The following is a 13,343-nucleotide window of genomic DNA, read 5'->3' as shown; positions in this document are numbered from 1 at the left end:
TAGAATCCTCATAATAATCACAATCAACTTCTCTACTACTTCTTCATGATTGCATAACGTTAGAGGAGAACGCATGTCTCCATAGTTCCCATTCCAAACACACTCACCAACAACTTAATCCATTTATTACCTTGAGAAGGATTGATATTCCAAAATAAGTTAGGCATAATTCCATAATGTTACATATATATGACCTCTTCACACTATATGATTTCTTAAAGATAGATGAACTCTACTGTTAAATCAAAACCCCCATGTGCTAGGATCCATAATAGATTAACAATTTACAACCAAACTATATTGATTATAAAGTGCTCAATGCAGTACTGGGAGGTGGCCCTACTATTTTGTTTGAAAAACAAGCCAGACCAATAGCATGTTGCATGATAACTGCTCCCAAAAATGTCTTTCACATTCCAAAAGGCACTGCCTTTATAGTTTATATGCATGGCAGCATAACAATGACTAGTTGATTTTTTCGTTTTTATTGTTAAATTGTGTAGTGTTTATATATATATATATATATGCATGTTAGATTTTGTGTATTTTATTTTGTATTTTGTTCCCTTGTGTATTTCATTTTTGTATTTTTATTTTTATTTTTTCTTGCCATGTAATAAGTGATGCCCAATAGAGGCACTTTAGTCTTTTGTTTTGTAGTCGTTGGGGCTAGCACAACTAGCCATTGGGCTAGTCCAATGACTAGCTCAACTAGCCGTTGGACTAGCCCAATGGCTAGTTGAGCTCCCTCTCTTCCCTATTCCTTTGTGTATATATATATATGTGGGGTTTTACCCACACTATTCAATGCTTCTCTTGAGCATTTTATGATAATAAAATATTTATTTTTTATGTGTCCCAGCAATTGAGAGGCTTGTGCTTGTGAATCCATTGAGATCTTGTATTTTCCCATAAGTGGCTCATTGTACTTGCCTTTGTAGCTTTGTAATTGTGCACACTTTTGTACTCTCGTCTAGCCCTTAGTGGCATTTGTTTATGTACATCTTTATTTCATTACGTGGTATCAAAGCCTCGTGTTCTTATGATCGTGGGTTCGTGAGTTCGCTGGATCAAGTGTTGGTGGTTTGTGTTCATGAGATCGTTGTTTCGTGGAGCCCAACCCTTCCTCTCTCTCACTTTCTTCCTCTCTACCTCTTTTTCACATGGCCGACGACAAGGAAGTTGTTACGGTTGTCCACATCAAATTTGATGGAAGCAACTACAACATGTGGGCCACAATGGTTAAGAGGATTCTTATAAGAAAAGACTTGTGGCAATATGTTGATAGTACCACATCGGAACCTCAACATATTCTTACCAAATCTGTGGTGGGAGAAGATGAATCATCAAAGAAAGAGACTCATAAAGGGAACATACGAGAAAAGGTCTTGGAAGACTACAAGAGAGCTCTTAAAGAATGAAAGCTTGGTCATGCCAAGATCGTCTCTCCTCATGGGAAGCATGAATAAAGAAACTTGTGACAATATCCTTGAATTTGATAGAGCCGACGAAGCATGGGTCTTCATCAAACAAACATATACTCAAATGGATGCACATAAATGAGAATTTTGAGACCACATCCACAATTGCAAGCAAGGAGACAAAACTGTTATTGCGGTATTCTTAAGAAACTATGAGATCAAATGGCCAAGTTAGAATCTATTTGGAAGACTCCTAATGATGCTCTTCAAAGGAAAATTCAAATACTTGAAGAACAATTCTTCCAATTTAAGAAAGGACTTAGGTCTGAATATGAGCATGTGTGGGTGGACATACTAAAGATAATGTGTTGGCAGTTTCTAGACACAGGGCCAACACAAATGCTTACAAACCTCCTCACTTTACAAAGCTACATTTTGAAAAGCCACGTGTTGACAATGGGAGGAAGAAGATCATTTGTCATAGTTGTGGAGAACCGGGACACATCAAGCCCAATTGCTCAAAGCTTAAAGGGATGAAATGAAAGTGGCATTGGTAGTCCTTCCTAAGAGGACAAAAGTGAAACCAATGGAGACTCAAAATCCATGGGAACCATAACGTTGTCTCAATTGATGGAGGATCTACAACCGCACCTCATGAACTCTTCTGCCATCATAGGTGTCGCAGTCTCTACATCTTTACCTTCCAGTAAGATTTCTTGGCTCTTAGACTCTGGAGCATCTTTCCATATGACACCAAATGATTCTTTGTTATTTGATTGTGGCACTAATTCAAGTAAAACTCATGTTTTTACCGTTGATGGTTCGTCTCTAGGAATTAAAGGAATAAAAAAATTTAAAAAGTTTTCAAATTTATTTATTTCAAAAGTTAGATTTGTCCCAAAACTTAACTTGAATTTGCTTTGTCTCCCAAATTGGCGACCATGGTTGTGATATCTCCTTCGCATCGGGCCGATGTTGGGTACAGGAATCACTAGTCCGAGAAGCAAGTTGGGGAAGGCCATAGAGAGAGATCTTTACTATATGGATCAGTTGATTATTCTTAAAAACACTTTTTGTTGCAATATACAAAATATGGATGTGTTTTTGTGGCACAAAAGGCTAGGACATCCTAGCATATCCAAATTATCTTGTGTACCTCATTTAAAAAAATTTGTAATGAAGGCTTCTATTCTACCGACAATATTCTTGGAAAATTGAAAGCACTACCATTTGAAAAAAGAGCTTTCTTCTCCACCAAACCACTCGAATTGGTACACTTGAATGTTTGGGATCCTGCTCCAATGACTTCTAAAGGTGGTTGCATTTATTATATCATATTTGTGGATGATTATTCAAGGTATACTTGTAGGCATAAATATAAAGTTTTCAAAATTTGTAAAAATTTTCATAACCTAGTTAAGAATCAATTTAACTCTAATGCATATATTTTTCACTCAAATTCAGGAGCAAATTTATGTCAAAAATTTTCAAAGACTATTTAAAAACTAATGGTATTTTGCATTAAAGATCTTGTACCAATACATCCCAACAAAATGGTTTTGCCGAAAGAAAACATAGGCATACAATTGAAATCACAAGAACCCTTCTTATTTCAAGTCATGTACTAAAAGAATTTTGGGCCGAAGTTGTTCTTACTATCGTGTACCTTATAAATATGATTCCCTCTACTAAGCTTCAAAACATATCTCCTTTTGAAAATCCTTCATAAAGGCATTCTTTTCCCTAAGACTCAGAGCTTAGGACCTTATCTCTCTCTCTCTGAAGTCAAAGTAGTGTAAACTATTAGGCATACGGAAGCAACTTCACCTCTGCCTCGAGTATCAGAGTTCAGTGTTCCCTAAGTCCCATGGTGGGAACGGATCCCTTAGACCCAATTGACAAGAATTCTTTCCACAAGGTTGGTGCAGGCTTGCTCACATCTGACAACCTCACAATGTATTTTCTTGATACCCTATGTCAGCTCTGACAAGCTGATTGAAGCTGCAAGAAAACCAGGCAAGCATAATATATCTGATAAGCATGCTCAAACTGCAAGAAAACATGTAAAGCATAACATATCTGATAAGTTGGTTCACTGATATCCGATTATGCAAACCAATGGCCATAAGCTCACAACTAGAGCATAACATGAATCATTGCATCATAACCTCGTGGTTAATAAAACCCAAGCCAACGCTTCACGTATCGTACCATCACAGTACCAATATCTTGGTCAAGACACAACTACAACTATGAAAATGGCATACAACTAATAAAACAAGTGCACCCCTTAGGTACTGGCACCCAAGGGCAAAGCTCATGATACCCCTCTCGTACGAGCTATAAGGACCAAACATCCAAAGTCCACGTACACACAAGTACGAACAACAAACACCACACAATACCATTATAGTACTTGGGTTTGGGCCAAGACACAACACACACAACGACAAGCAACATGAAGGCCAACTCAAGACACTCGTTCAGTACCACAGATCAACAACCAAATATGTTCTTGTAACGAGACACCTCTAGGGTTATCACCCTAGGATTCCAATTATACATATACAAACCATTTTTTCTCATTGGTATTATCATCTTTGTAATACTCATAACTGGACATAATGGGATCTTACATCTCAATGCAGCACACAACATTCAAGATGCATCAATGTATAAAATAGATTCCTCTTGGACCACCCAAACTCACATTCATACCTTATTATAAAAAGGTTACTCCAAAAACAACTAAATACAGTAACTGCAGTCCATATATAACTAATTTTAGACTAATTCATCCAACCCCAAACTTAACAGCCCATACTCGAAGCCAAAATGCCAATAAAACCATATTCGGGTGTCTCAAGAGTCGACTCTCCTGAGACCAAGGGTCGACTCATCTGATTTTGATTTGACTCTACAATACTCATGAGTTGACCAATAATCTGAAGGGTCGACTCATCTGTTTTTAAGAAGCTTGAAGGGAGGGGTTGACTCTTATATGCATGAATCGACTCTTTGTTTAAGGTAAGTCGACTCACAGGTTCAAGAGTCGACTCACCACCTACTGGGGTTAACTCTCTGTCCCTAAACCCATTATAGGGTTCTGCAACTAAGGTGAGTCGACCCTGACCAGCAAGGGTCAACCCTCGGGGACAGAGCAGAGGTAGCAGGAGTCTACCCTAAACAGGGTCAAATAGAAAATCTCCATTTCAAAACAGAACTCTTTAACAATTTTTCATGGATTTTCATTCTAAAATATGAGATAAACATTTCTAACATGCATTCCAACAAGAAAACATGATAAAAACTGCATTAACCCCCATACCCAATGAAAAACACAAAGACATGCTTTTGAAAACAATAATTTATAAACATACAACATTCATGGGCATGTAAAAAATTCATAAATCTGAAAACAAATCATGGTCTTTCAACTCCGTAAAATCAGGTAGCAATACCAACAAGAAACCACTCATGATTGCGCACACTAAAACCTTTCCCAAACATGCCAAAATTCGCCTAATGAGCATGGTTTCAAACAAAACTCCATCTATATGCTTACATGCAACTAGAGTTCATGGAGTAGGAAGATCACACCAAAGACAGCTCCTCCGCTCACCGGAATCGCCCACTCGTAGGGTTCAATTCTGCCAATGAGAGAAGAGGGAAAGCTCACAGGTGGGGTGAGCAAGAGAAGAAGAAGATAAGAGAGACAAGAGGTGGAGTGAAGGGTCGAGAGAGTGAGAAGAGAGAGAACAAGACAGAGATGACCCATCTTTTAACCCAACTTAAGGTAAGTTAATACCTGTCCAAACCAGGAAAAATGGTGGGGGATGAGCTGTCCATTTTAATGACCGCTGCCCCTGCCTAAGATACTAAACTGCGCTTCATAAATTTTCTATGCACGTTGTGCCCCTCTTTGCCAATTTATTTACCATCCTACCATTACCCAATAAAACCAACTTCTTGCAAACAAAACTCTAACCTATCCCTTGCCAAATTAATCCTCCTCTTTTTCAGAAATTTCTAATTATGTCCTTTGTCTATAACATTATGATTTTGCCCCTGGATCATATCCAATCTGATTCGAATCCGATTTTGGCGATTTCGGGGTCCAAATCTCGTGCAATCTAAAATACAATAATATAATTTATGAATTAAGTGAAATTTTCATTTTAATATATTAAAACATGGAAAATATCAGGTTACAAAAAGTCGGGATGTTACAAACCAGCCTCGTCTTCGCAGGTCATGTCAATTAGGTATAGCAATATATGAACCATCCCAACCACAGAAGGTCCAAATCCAATAGTGCTGCTTGTCATGCTCAATTCTAAGTATGTCCCTTGCAACCTGTACGCACTATAAGCAGTATGCACACTCCAACCCTTTGTAATCAAACAAACTAGCATGTCATGTAACAAACACATCCACAAATATCATCAGTATCAATGTTTTTGTTGGTTCAAAACCATTAAAAGCCTATCTAACATATCTAGAATCCCCCACCCTCCAGCTTTTGCTTGCAACATCATTTAAATCAGCAAGCTAGTGATATAATTGCATCATGTCTTCTTTACAAATTAGTTGCACTTAATACAACGCCAAATTTTAATGACACTACATAAACCCATACAGGAAGAAACTAGGCAACATATTAAAAGAAAATCAACACAAAAGATCTTCCTTCCAAGGATTCTCTGTGTTAGCTAAATAATCAGTCAAAACATAATATTATATACCAATAGAAATAGGATTACTTAACCTCGTAGTAGATTAAGGAATCACAACATTGTGAAATTTCCTCATATCACATTTCAAATATTGCCCAATGAGAATTAATTCAGAAGTTACGCAGGAATTTACACAGCCAACTCAATCATAAGTAAAGAAACAAAATTATTCATGAAGGCCAATCTTCAAAAACAAAATGATTCGATACAACAATAGAACTTTACACAAACTTAGAAAGTACTAATAGGAACATTAGGATGATGAATAAAGAAACAATAACATCAATACAGCAAATTAAACCAAATAAATCCAGATCCGGAGAAAAGAAAGAAAAAGGAATTACCTTATTGATATCCACGTTTGGAGGCCAAAAATGAAGGAACTTGTAGAAGTAGTCGAACATTTCCAATGAAGTATCAAATGTCTTGGGCCCGAGCTTAACTGGACCAGTTTGCGCTGCCTTCCCATCCTCTTTCGTCATTTCTTCCTTCTGATTTTCCACTTCCTCTTCTTGTGCTCCTTCATCTTCTTCTTCTCCTTCTCCTCCTTCATCTTCTTTTGCTCCCTCCGTGTCTCCTTGTCCTCTTTCCTCTTCTCTTTCTACTTCTCTTTCTCCTTCTCCCTCTTCTTTTGCCTCTTTCACGTATCCTTGTCCCCCTTCCACTTCTTTTGCTTCTTGTCCACCTTCCACTTCTCCTTGTCCTCCTTCTGCTTCTCCTTCTCCTCCTCCTTCCGTCATATTCTTGAGCCTATCCTCCTCCACCGAGTCCTCAACCTTAGTTCTCTTCGAGCCCCCATTGGCAGAGGCATCCTCCTCCTCCCTCTCTCTCTTCGACGTCTCGAGCGACTCGGAGTCGGGAACGTGAGGGTCTTGAGGGAGATCGGGGGCCTCGATCTCCATATCGTGAGACGGAGACTCCAGAGACGGTTGGGCGTCCTCCTCGCGACTCGACGATGCAGAAGCCAATCCGTTCGGGGAGCCCTCCCTTTCGGCCGCCATGATTGATCAAGAGAGAGGCGCTAAACCCTAAACGGTTTCCCTCATAAAACCCTCCCTCCCATGGTATTTTATAGCGTGCGCAGTGAGGGTGCTTTCGTAATTCCGGAAAATCTCATGGAAATTTTCAAAAGTTTTCCAGAAATTTACAAAATACAAAATTCACAAAGATCAATAAAAATTTGATAAAACTTTCAACATTCATAAATAATTCAAGAAAATCCATAAAATTTTCATAAATTCTAGAGATACTCGAGCATGACTTTTTGCTGAGGCCTCTGACTCTAGCCAAGATTTTGAGCGAGACTCGTAAAAATTCTCAAAAAATTAGGAATTCAAGAAAGTTTGAAAACTTTGAAATTTCAAAAGCTTCTAAAATTTTACCAAACTCTATAGTAATTCATAAAGAATGACAAAAATTTTGAAAAATCATAGAAAATGTGAAAATCTAAGAATTTTTTTTAAAATATGGTTTGGTTTCTCTGCGTGTTTCTGTAATAATTTGATCCTGTGGTAGATACAATAGCTTTCAGATCGTGTTGAGCTGCAAAGTTGCGTTAGCCTTCATGTAGTTCCCTAGACAGAGGGTCTCAAACTGAGTCAATGGACATGTTGTTCGTGGCCAACCCTGAGCCACTGAGTCAATGTCTCAAACTGTTGGTTTCGAGTCCCATAACTGTTCTATCCTTGGCATGCCAAGAATCGTCATAATAGGACCGCCTTGGTTTTGACTGGGGATCTAACTATACCTTACCACGAAAGTTGTAGGTGCAAATCGGCTTCCCAAGATTCATCATGTTCATATACCACCTTGCTCATCCATCCGGACAAGTCCCACCTTCCCACGGGTGTGTTGCTGCAACATATGGCTCGACGGTTGCATGCATGCATAACGGCTAGTTTCATGATTTCAAATTACCATTCAAGAGGAGGCAATAGCATTTCAGAAAAGCAGCGGTGCCTCTCTCTTCTCAAAGGGTGTGCTTGCGTGAAGCAGCTCAAGCAGATTCAGGCCCACATCATAGTCTGCGGACTGCACCAGGACCCACAAGGGTTTGTGCTCCAGGAGTTGGTGAGGTTCTGCTCATTGTCACCCTCTGGGGATCTCAGTTATGCTCTTCTCCTTCTCGATCAGATGAGCGATCCCAAACCATGTTCATGGAATTGCATTATCAGAGGCTTCTCTCAAAGTGACACACCAAATCAATCCATCCAGGTCTACTCCCGGATGCTCTGTCATGGCCAAAAACCGAACAACCTGACCTTCCCTTTCCTTTTCAAAGCATCTGCGCATCTCCGTGCAACACTAGTCGGTAAGCAGATTCATGCCCAATTGGCAAAGACCATCTTCAATTCCGATATCTACATTCGGAATGCTTTAATTTATTTCTACTCATCCTGCTCTGAGATCGCTGATGCCGCCCAAGTGTTTGATGATATTTCTTTGAAAACGCTAGTTTCTTGGAACGCCATGATTCATGGTTTCATTAGGAATGGGTATTTTGAAAAGGGAATCAGGCTTTTTGCACGAATGAGGTATTCTGACGTTGAACCAGATGAGACAACCATGGTCATCTTGCTTTCTGCTTGTGCCGAATCGGGAAGCCTTAGTATGGGAAAGTTGGTTCATTGCTACATCGAAGAAAGAGGGCTTGTGGTGAATGTCCATCTTGGTACTTCATTAGTTGGCATGTATGCTAAATGCGGTGCCATTGAGATTGCTAGGAAAGTGTTTGTTAGGATGAGTGAGAAAAATGTATGGACTTGGAGCGCGATGATTCTAGGCTTGGCAATGAATGGTATAGCTGAGGATGCTCTCCGGCTTTTCCATGAAATGAAACTGAGTCTTGTTAAACCCAATTATGTGACATTTCTTGGTGTTCTATGTGCATGCAGCCATTCTGGGTTTGTAAAAGAAGGATGTCAGTACTTTGATTTGATGAGAAATGAGCATGGAATTGAGCCTACAATGATGCACTATAGTGTCATCATTCATTTGTTTGGCCGATGTGGACGGCTGGAGGATGCGTATGGTTTCATTAAAAATATGCCTGTGGAGCCAGATGCAGTTGTTTGGAGAACTCTGCTCGGTGCTTGCTGCATTCATGGCAATGTCAAAGTTGGTGAGAAAGTAACAAAGGAGCTTCTTGAGTTGGAGCCTGACAGATGCGGGAACTATATTATTGCTTCTAATATATATGCAGAAGCTGGCATGTGGGAGGAAGTGGCGGGTATGCGACGAGCTATGAAAGATGGAGGATTTAAGAAGATGGCAGGTGTTAGTACAGTTGAAGTTGAAGGGAGGCTTCACACATTCATCTCTGGTGATGATTCCCATCCAAGCTGTAAAAGAATTCAGGAAGTGCTGAACGCTCTAAGATGCCATTTAGAAGATGAAATTTGCTAGTCCAAATACTATTTTCTTTTTCATTTCTCTGACGAAACGAGGCTCTTAAAGGAGGATTAGACATTATTTGACTTCGTAGTAGTAACAAGACGATGAATGCAGAAAATAGCATTGATCAGTTCGAAATTTCAGATGGGGCCATGATGGAAGAGAAGAATAAAGCGGAGGAACTCTCATACTACCTTGAAGACAGTAAGGAATCCTCTAGTGATAGATCTCAACGTGTTCTCATGCATTGAGAAGGGACAAGTGAGGAGAATATTGATGTGGATCTAGTTGAGGAAGACCCAGATCCGAATCCAGTGGTCCAAGTACTCATGCAGATCCTGGTCTGGCAGCAGATCCAAGCTTCAAGCTCCAAGTAATTGAATTTTCCCAAGGCGCCACCTCATCAGCTCCGCATTGAAAGACAAGTGGGACCCAATCCTAGGGCACCCTTCCTCTTAAAAAGGAAGTTGACTCAAGTGGGACCCAGCTGGGAGATGCCTCCTCCCGAAATAGCCATAGGAGCTTAGTGGGGCCCACATCCTTGGCGCCCCAACCAGCCTTAAAGCCCTATTGAAGTGGTGCAGCCCTCTTAAAAGGTCTCTCTAAAAGTAGTCAAGGCTAGTCCAAGTGAGAGACCTATTTTTGGGTATGGTCCAAGTAGGTGTATCTAAGGGTTCTCAAGGTTCTAACTAGAATTAGGTCTTCTCCAATTAATGTGTTTATTGGTGTAGGTTTTACAAAGCTTTCTTGGCCTATATATAGAGGCCCTTGTATTAGTCTTAGAATATTATAAAATCAGAATCAGAATTGTTCCTCTCTCTCTCTCTCTCTCTCTCTCTCTCTCTCTCTCTCTCTCTCTCTCTCTGTATATATATATATATCTTCTAACAAGTCCTTACCACCTGACTCATCTCTCTCTTTAGGGCTAGTCTCTTTCATGTTTAGGTGTGTTGGTCCCTTGTGGTCTGACTCACTTCGGTGGACTAAGGCTGCTGCAAAGGCTCACCTTAATCTAGTAGATTGAATCCGAGTCTCCGGCGTTCTTAGCTTCCCCAAGCCACTCCAAGGGACATACCTCATCATTAGAGGGGGGATGCTTCACCAGGATGCCTCATCATCAGAGGCACCAAGTAGGCCAAGTGAGACCCACTCCAAGGGTGCCACCTCATCAGGGCATTGAAATCTCAAGTGAGACCCACAGGTAGGGCAGCCCTCTTGGTTTAAGCAAAGAAGCCTATGGGGCCCACAATGAAAAAACATGTGGGCTGGTTTATAAAGGCCCTAAAAGTAAAAAGAGATTTGGCTAATTTTAGCTAAGCCAAGAAGGTGATATCTAAGTCTAGTAGGTGTTATCTATTAATAGGATTGATTATATGAAGTGTTATCTAGAATTAGAACGAGTCTTAGTAGGTTTTACCGTAGTTTAGATTGTCATTTACTTTCAACCTTGTAACTTGTGGAGATGTGTAAATAGACCTCTTGAGCCTCTATATAGGCTGTATATTTTCTTTTTGAATGAATGAAAAAATCAAATAAATGAGTTGCTCTCTCTCTCTCTCTCTCTCTCTCTCTCTCTCTCTCTCTCTCTCTCTCTCGTGTGATTCTAGTCACTCTGTAAAACCTGTAATTTTTGAAATTATTAATAAATAAAGAAATTAAACTTTATCCTTGAGTTAGAAATGTGTTTCTACTTTTTATTTTTCAATTATTGGTAATCTACATGCTCAGTTACTCATTTCGGGTTAATAAGGGTAAAATTGGTATTTTGAAATTATTTTAGACAAAATACTATTAAAATACTTTAATTATTATGAAATTTATTTATTTTAGTGAGTCATAACTCATCAAGGTGTTTTCAAAGTGTTTTGAACTTAACTAGATGCATTTTGGTGGTCTCAAAAGAAATTCTTTTAAAGAACTTTGCACTTGAACCAAATAGCTATTTTTATTTCATCAAAATGCTTTCTGTTAAAATAAATATCTTTGAAGGATTTTATAAGTCCTAAATATATTTTGAAGTTTTAAAAATAAAATTATGATTTTAGTAGAATTTGTTTTACAAGTGGGTTCAAATCTAAACAGATCGACCCAAATTAGGTTTTATGGCTTTTAAATAAATACATAAAATCACATTTAAGTCTAATTTGAATGTTTAGACAATATCATATAAAAAACATATAATAATAATAACTTGTATTAATTGTTTTAGAGTTAGTTTATTTTTTTCCAAAATCGAATTTGGGGTTTTTATCATTTTGGTTTCAAACCCGATCCAATTTGGACTCAATTTATTTTTGATGCTCTAGGGGGGCATATTTGAGGTCAGGTGGGGCCCACTAGGGCACCCGACCCTCCCCACTTTTTTTTTTAGTTTTCTATTCCTCTCTTCTTCCCCTAAGTTCACGAACGCCTCTCTCTCTCTTCTTTCTTTACTCCTAGCCAACCCCCATTCTCTCTCTCTCTCTTTAGGTCGATTGGTTCTGCCATTGTCTCCATGGTGAGGTTGTAGGTGAGTGTTCACGAGAGCATCCTGCTCTCGAGATTCAAGATACTGATGGCACAGCTCGAGTCCATCATCACCTCCACATTTTAACAACCTCCTCGATGCCCTCCTTTGCTTTGATGTCTTATACATATAGGTCGCCCCCTTGTCTATGGATTAAACCCCATATTGACCACTTGCAAACGCTCCTTCTCCTCCCAATCAATCTCCGCCTGTGATTTGCCCATCCCAATCATCGCACTCGGTAATTCCCCAAGATATGAAGTCCATGGAAAACTTGCCTCCCCAGGTTGCGATTATTCAATACCCTCCCCCCCCCCCCCCCGCATTTGTTTGAGGTTTTCGTGGTGCGCACATGAAGGATCCTCTGGATCACACTAAGGCAGTGCTAAGGCACTTTCCACCATCGATCTCATAGGCCCTTCTGATGGAGCAGGTCGACTTCCACTTTTTTGACAGCTACAAATGGGCCACCTTCTACCCCAACAAATCCAGCCATAAGAACATGCAGTATGCTCGAGCTTATATTGATTTCAAAAGACCTGAAGATGTTCTCGAGTTTGTTGAGTTCTTTGATGGGCCTGTTTTTGTCAATGAGAATGGTGCTATGTAAGGCCCATGAATTTTTTGAGAAAAATTCAATACATTGTGGAATTTCAAAATATGCTTACATAGATCTATGTATACGTATATGTATATACATATACACGTATGTGTAATATGTTCGCATGTATATATATATATATATATATATATATATATATATATATATATATATATATATATATATATATATATATACCCCTAAGTTTTAATTCAAATACATAAAATTAATTGAATTTCACCAATGAGATTTTAAATGATTAAACCTTATCATTTTTCACGATTTGACAATGAATTGAGGTTTAAGAAATTCCTAAGTCTTACTGGAGTTTGGACAAATCATTTTAAAAAAAATATATAATATAACTCTAGAGTAAATTCTAATACAACAATAATTAGTTTTTTTAGGGGTTTGGATGGGCTCGACTCGGAGAGCTCAGACCAATACCCTAGCTGGGTGTATTTGACTAGCTAGGGGGTTTGACCAGTTGGGCGGTGGCCAGTTGTAATTACTATAAAGTTTTATAAAGGAGCAAGGAGCTCATTGGCCATAGGGGCGGCAGCCCCATGGCATTTTTGAAAGAAACTCAAGTTCTCAAAAAGGATAAAAGCCTATTGGTCACAGGGGGCGGCAACCCTGTGATAGCTTTTGAAAGATTTTAAAACCAAGAAGGGCATAAGGGACTT

The 13,343-nt window shown here is 39.1% G+C and overlaps 2 protein-coding genes across 3 annotated transcripts in view; one reads left to right on the top strand and one right to left on the bottom strand.

Annotated features, from left to right (window-relative positions):
• The window catches only part of LOC149811899 (uncharacterized), a 35,949-nt gene extending 28,738 nt beyond the window's left edge, over positions 1–7,211 (bottom strand). The window contains exon 1 of one of the 2 annotated variants that reach the window (XM_089993158.1): positions 6,502–7,211. In XM_089993158.1, the coding sequence (XP_089849284.1) occupies positions 6,502–7,158 (657 nt within the window). In that variant the 5' untranslated portion in view covers positions 7,159–7,211. The remainder of the gene's footprint in view (positions 1–6,501) is intronic. The other variant, XM_089993157.1, reaches the window with a different exon arrangement.
• An 809-nt stretch (positions 7,212–8,020) lies between these two features.
• LOC149811898 (Pentatricopeptide repeat (PPR) superfamily protein) lies at positions 8,021–9,562 on the top strand. The gene has a single exon (XM_089992944.1). The coding sequence runs from the start codon at positions 8,021–8,023 to the stop codon at positions 9,560–9,562; it is 1,542 nt and encodes a 513-aa protein (XP_089849070.1).
• The last annotated feature ends 3,781 nt before the right edge of the window (positions 9,563–13,343 follow it).

This window comes from Nuphar pumila, chromosome 17 (assembly GCF_984573655.1).
Source record: "Nuphar pumila chromosome 17, dmNupPumi1.hap1.1, whole genome shotgun sequence".
Taxonomy (NCBI): Eukaryota; Viridiplantae; Streptophyta; class Magnoliopsida; order Nymphaeales; family Nymphaeaceae; genus Nuphar; species Nuphar pumila.
Note: the sequence above shows the minus strand (reverse complement) of the source record. Positions and strands in the feature narration are given on the sequence as shown.

Excerpts from the sequence above, each read along its gene's own strand:
- LOC149811898 (XM_089992944.1), top strand. The coding sequence starts at position 8,021 with ATGGCTCGACGGTTGCATGCATGCATAACGGCTAGTTTCATGATTTCA.